This window comes from Equus quagga, chromosome 3 (assembly GCF_021613505.1).
Source record: "Equus quagga isolate Etosha38 chromosome 3, UCLA_HA_Equagga_1.0, whole genome shotgun sequence".
NCBI classification, from domain to species: domain Eukaryota; kingdom Metazoa; phylum Chordata; class Mammalia; order Perissodactyla; family Equidae; genus Equus; species Equus quagga.
Window position 1 is genome coordinate 57929378 of NC_060269.1, and position 6192 is coordinate 57935569.

At 41.8% G+C, this 6192-nt stretch overlaps 1 protein-coding gene across 1 annotated transcript in view; it reads left to right on the plus strand.

The window, feature by feature from the left end:
• Window positions 1-5848, plus strand: part of GALNTL6 (polypeptide N-acetylgalactosaminyltransferase like 6) — a 1100859-nt gene extending 1095011 nt beyond the window's left edge. The window contains exon 12 of the mRNA XM_046656926.1: window positions 4705-5848. Within this exon, the coding sequence (XP_046512882.1) occupies window positions 4705-4872 (168 nt within the window). The 3' untranslated portion in view covers window positions 4873-5848. The remainder of the gene's footprint in view (window positions 1-4704) is intronic.
• Window positions 5849-6192: the final 344 nt, after the last annotated feature.

A 6192-nucleotide genomic window follows, 5' to 3' on the forward strand; every position in this document is an offset into this window, starting at 1 on the left:
TAGATGATTGCAGCAGCCTCTGACAGTTCTCTTGGCTATAGTCCAACGCCTCCCTACCCCTGCTCCATCCTCCTCTCTGCCACTAGAACGATCCACCCAAAATACAGATCCTGTGGCTCCACTGTTTAAAATCCTCAATGAGCACCCCCCAACATTTGCATGAATATTCAAGACTTAGCATTGTACCCCAGTCTCTTCATGATATCTCTTGGATATCATCATCTGGAATTCTCTACCTTGCTCCGTATACTCTAGCCATACTAAATGACTTGCTGAACCCCCAACACATGATCTAGCCTTCCATTACCTCTGACATCACTCCCCACCACTCTCCCTTACTCTGGCTTCTTCGCTGCTCCTCTAACCCACTGTGGTGCATTCCTGCTTAGGGCCTTTGCACTGGCCATTCTTTCTGTCTGGAACCTTCTTCCCCCAGATACTTCCATGGCTAATTCCCGGACCCTTTTCAAACCATCCAAACGTCACCTTCTCAATGAGGTTCAGCCTTGCTGCTCTGCTTAAATTTGCATGCTGGCTATATATTTATGCATACCTTCCACACTCAGCTGACCTGAATAATGCTGTATTTCAGGCAAAGGGCCTAAACCCATGGATCACATACAAACTCTGACCATGGTTACACAGAAGAGCTCATTTCAGAGGCATGGATTACCGTTGCGCCATAAATCCTTTTGCTTAAAACGGAAGGTACGGGAGCATCCATTTGGATAACTGGTTGAGGCAGGCATTAATTTTTGCAAAAAACATTTTACCAGGATTTCAGAAAATGCAATTTGGTCTTGAATAACTGGTCCCAGCCCAGATGGCTAGTAGGTTCTGCCATTTAGAATTGGGGGTGCTCCCTGACTAAAACTAAATTACGAGAAGAGGGAGGTGGAATCACTATTACTTAGTTACTATACGTAGGACACTGTACCAGCGAGTCTACACATACTAACTCATTTTATGCTTACAAGAAATTTGTGAGGCAGGTATTGTCTCTATTTACAGATGAGGAAGTTGAGGTTCAGAGGATTAAGCAACTGTCCAAGGTCACACAACAAGTAAATGGCATGACTGGAATGTGATCCAAACTCCCTGCGGAACAGAATCCCAGCCCTGTAGCTAGCACTGGGCTGCCTCCCCTCCCGCAGTGTGGGAGTTTTATTCTCAGAATCATCTTCCTATACATTATGAACTCACAAAACTATTTTATTGTCTTTGCTATTGTGGTGTTTAGTTCTTTTATTACTTTGGACACAGAGTGGAATATTTTCTACAACTTACTCATTCTTTCAAAGTTCAGACCCTGCAGAAGTTTGGAATCTAATAAAATTTAGTGCTGTGCTGCAAATGCCACAAAGTGTCACACAGGTGCCAGTCAAATCGCAGGCCAGCTCTGAAGAGGTGTGCCTTTCCACGCACTAGCTGAGAAGTCCCATCCACGCCCTTCACAGCATGGACTGCTTGGCTGGCCCCAGGCAGTTAGCCTGACCTGATTTGATTACAAAGGGTGGTTCTGTAATCCTGGATCTGTAGTCTCATTTCCTGCTCAAGGATTTCTAACTTTCTTAGGCAAAAACAAAACACAAAAAACAAGGGAGGAAGCAGTCAGGGAAGGTGGGAAGGCTACAGGAGACATGGTTTGCTGCATTACATTTTGAACAGCCAGAGTATATGCCATGCCTTCCCTGAGGAGTGCACAAAGGACAGTCCAGTTAAAAGCACTCTTTAAGGTGGATTTTTATGGAACGGCAGACTTGCCAAATCACTCAGAAGTCTACTCCAAAGGAAAAGCTATATTCAGTTCTCTTACAGACATCTCTTATCATGACCGGGGAGATGAAGGGTAGAGGGGTACCGGGTTGTCATAGAACAAGGGGCCATGTTTCAGGAATGGTTACTCTATCCACTGACTTAATTCCATCCAGGAAAAGCATCAAGAAAGACGTTTAGTAATCCAAAAGCTTAGCTGAGCAGAAACATAAAGATGGCAATGTAGGTAGCCCCCAAGGTCAAAAGTGGAAAATGAATGCTCTGGGGAGACTGAAGATGTTGCAGAAGCTTCACCTCTTGAACCTGCTGATACTCCAAAGACAAGGGTGGGCAGAGCTCAGTCTAACCAGGGAACCATCAGTCTGTTGGTCTACCGAATATTGTTGACAGTCTCTAATTTGATGCCCTGTCATTTGTCTCTGGCACCAGTGAACTTTGGAATAAAATGTTCATTCCATTTTATGGCTGGGAAAGGCCTTAGACATTGATCTTAACCACTCCCTCATTTTCCTGTTGAAGCTTCTCAGACACAGATAGATTTGGGGAGTTCAACTTTTTGACTTTTATGAGAACGTGAAGTGCAATGACAGAAACCACATCCCAGATTTGTTAGGGTAGTGCTGAATTTGCATATTCTGCCTGGTTGTCCTCATGAGTATACCTGGATCTGTCAGAACGTGTGTTCCAATTTGAGATTTGGAAAAATGTGATCACCTTATGGCTCAGAAAATTAGGTTCGGAAAAATCAAATGTTCAGAAGATCTGATTTGGCTTTTGCATCCGTGCTGAGGTACACAAGCTGGTGAAGGGAAGAGAATAGAAACTTGTTCTACTCCTTTTCTTTTCTCATTTTTCAGTTTTCATGGAAATATGTGCTTTGTGGGGGGAAACTGTGAGCATCTGGAGGTCTCCACTAGAGCTACTGAAAAAGGTAACAACAGGAAGAAATATAGAGAGTTAAGGGGAAAAATAATTGAATTAGAATTTAGCAGGTCACATCGAATTCTCATGAATAGAACAGCTTAAGAATGCTCTTTGAAAAACCGATCTAAATGTATTAGGCCCATGTAGCTAAACTGGTAGAGTTGGGGGTGGGAGATGGAGCCCGAGAGATGCTGGGAAGGAAGGGAGCAAGGGAGTGAAGGAGAGTGCAGCCACGCAGCTGTGAGAAGAGATCTCGAGAGCAAAGACTGGCCCCAAGAGAGAAAGATTTGTGGGGTAAGCTGCAGAACACGCTCTCCTTCCTGCTAGAATCTGCTACCTTCACCCAGAGGAGGAGAAAGCTCCTCCCAGCTTCCCCTGGGGTGCGGAGGAGTTAGGGAAGCAGGGGCTGAAGAAGATGGGAAGAAGCCCTCAGGAGCCACAATAAACTGGGAAACATTAAGAGAAGAGCAAGACTTTGTATTCAGAGTAGCTCTTTGTTTACAGTGAAAATAGAAACACAAAAACTAAATTGCAGGCAGCTGTTCTCTTTTCTTCCTTCATCCAGTGCCCAACTAGGCAAACATCCGGGTCCCAAAAGGACATTAAATATTGGTTTGATGGAGTCTTAACTAGAAGTAACCCAGAAATGTTTACACAGGGTGCCTGAGAAACTCTTTAATTCTAAAAGCACTGTAAGTCTAATATTCCTCAGTTAAAGAAAATAATCAGAACCTCTAAACATTTCCTAAGCAAAATAAGAAAACATTACTTGGGGCCAGTCATTGGCCCAGTGGTTAAAATTCAGCACACTCTGCCATGGTGACAAGGATTTGTGGGTTCAGACCAACTGTGGACCTGCTCCACCTGCTAGCCATGCTGTGGAGGCATCCATAGACAAAGTAGAGGAAGATTGGAACAGATGTTAGCTCAGGGTAAATCTTCCTCAGCAAAAAAAAAAAAAAAAGAAAAGAAAAAAGAAAACATTACTTGATCCTAAAATTTAGGCAGTGATTTGGGGACGTTTTTACATGTTATTGACACTTTTTTTTTTTAGCATAGACACTGTAGGAGACAATAGTTTTTATTACTAGTGAAGGAAAGATCTTTTTCTCTTAGCATTAACTTCCTTTTCCCTACTTGTATGATAACAAGAAGTTTGTGTTGAGAGCCCATTCAGATAGTGGCTTGCCCCCCACTTAAACTTGTGCTCTGGCAGGACCTTTCATTCACAGAGCTGTTATCTTTCTCATATGCTTAACAACTTTTTTTGAAAGGGAACACAGCCTCCAGCATTTTACAGAAAACAATAAGAATTGCACCACAGGAAGAGCTGTAATGGCGATAAAGGGGTTAAGAAACGACGGAAGCTCAAGGGCAAACAAATTTGCATTTGTACAGTGAGATGTTGCCTGTGCAGCACTTATTCCCATCCCCATACTCATTTTCCAGTAGGGCAAGTAAGCGCCTCGCTCTTTTGGTTGCTGTTTCTTTTGTAGTTCCCTCTCCCATTGGAGGCTCATTGAAGGGTAGGGAAAATTATGATTCTTCTGGCCCTTTGTGTGAATGTGTGTGTTGCTGTTGTTGTATACTATGGACTAAAATACCATTTTTGTATACATGCCTCTCCCCAGTAGCTAGATTATTAGCTACTTGACAAGCAGCCTGAGGACTTATTATCTTCAAAACCCAAGCATGTAGCAAAATGCTTACCAGAGAGTGGGGGAATGAATGGACTGCTTTTTTAAAAAAATCTGTGAATGAATAAATTCTTTGTTTCTGGTTGAAACTGCTTGAAGGCCCTACACAGTGCCAGTGGATTCTAGGAAACCACGTTCCACGTGGCAACCCAACCTGCTATTGTTTGATTTGGAAGACGGTCTATTTTGCACACTATGGGTATATATTGAAATATAAACAGGGATATTTTACTTCCTCTGAAGATTTTGGGCTCTAACCATTCACTACATATTATGTCAGTTTTTCTTTTCTTTCTGATCCCTCCAGGACAGAACATTATTCCATCCTGTGAGCAACAGCTGCATGGATTGCAACCCCGCAGAGAAGAAGATTTTCATGGCCAGATGTGACCCTCTCTCGGAGACTCAACAGTGGATGTTTGAACATATTAATATGACTGTTTTAGAAAAATTTAACCACCATGCCAGCTCCTAGAAAGAAAGAAGGAAGAAAGAAAGGGTGATTACCTACAAATTAGAAACACTAAATTTTAGCCAGCATCTGGGTCAAAGGAGTCAGGAATAACATTTCCTAGATCCAGGAAGCCTGGTTTAAAGATTTGTAAATGCAATGTCAAAGTAGGTTGTCCTGAAGAACTTCCTGCATCTGAAGAACTTGGCTGAGAATTTCACCAGCTGCTTCTGAGAACTTGAGACTAGCAGTTCCCTTGCTGGCCAAGGGCAAAGATTATTTAGGAACTTTTCAAAACAACTGCTGAGTTAATAAATCCTAGCATTTCTCAGGTCAAATCCTGCAGTAGTGAGTAGCTATGAATGGATCCTATTAACTGGGTGGGAGGGGGGTGGAAATAGTGTGCATGACTGCTCTGACAGCCTGAGGATGCCGCAGGGTTAGAACTAGCCACGCTTGCTTGTGGGGTGAGCTGCCCTCTTTGGTGCCATTCTCGACTAAGAATGGGTTAAGCAGGTTTAACCCTTAAAAGTGCTGCAGATGATTTTAGAGTGCTCATACTGTTCTGTTTTCTTGTTTTATTTCTAAATGAGGGTGCACTCTCGAATATAAGACTTAAATTACATAATGAAATGGACTTCCAGTGTTCCCATTCTTTCATTTACATTCACCGTGTTCCTTTTCAAGCAGAGGTAACTTATTGTTCATAAAAGTTCATGCTCCATAAATCAGCTGAAGTTTGAATTCAGTGCCCGTATGAATCCAGTTCAAAAATAAAAAACAGAAAACTATGCTACTGAGTTACTCCAAAGAGAAAGATGTCACAGAAGCAGCAAAACCATGTAAGGTTTAGAAGAGAGATTTCCCTAGGAAATCTATTTTTACTTTTCTATTATTTTTAGAATTTTAAAAGTCTGATGTTTGTCCTGTCGTAATTTTTATTGAGGAAGGAAATGGAGTGAGGTTGATGTAATTTGTTTAGGAGATTCTTAAATCCAAATAAAATCTACACTCCAAGTGACGTGCAAACATGGCTTGGTTCACTTCAATTCTGTTTGATCGGTTCTGGGGACACAGAAGTGGTTGTATTTGTTTTGTTTTGGAGTTTTTTTTGGTTTTATATTGTTGATAAACGATGTTTTTGTTTTACTTGGAAGCACATAGAAGGAACCTCCATTAATAAAGTGCTTCTGACGCCGTTTTCTGTAAATGGCACAATATTTCAGGGGTGAAGAAAGGAATGATTAAAAAACTAAATGGAACATTTGATCCTTAAAAGAATTTTTTTACTTTTCAATAATGATGGGGGTGGAAAGGAATATACAGGGATCAAGATGGGTCTCT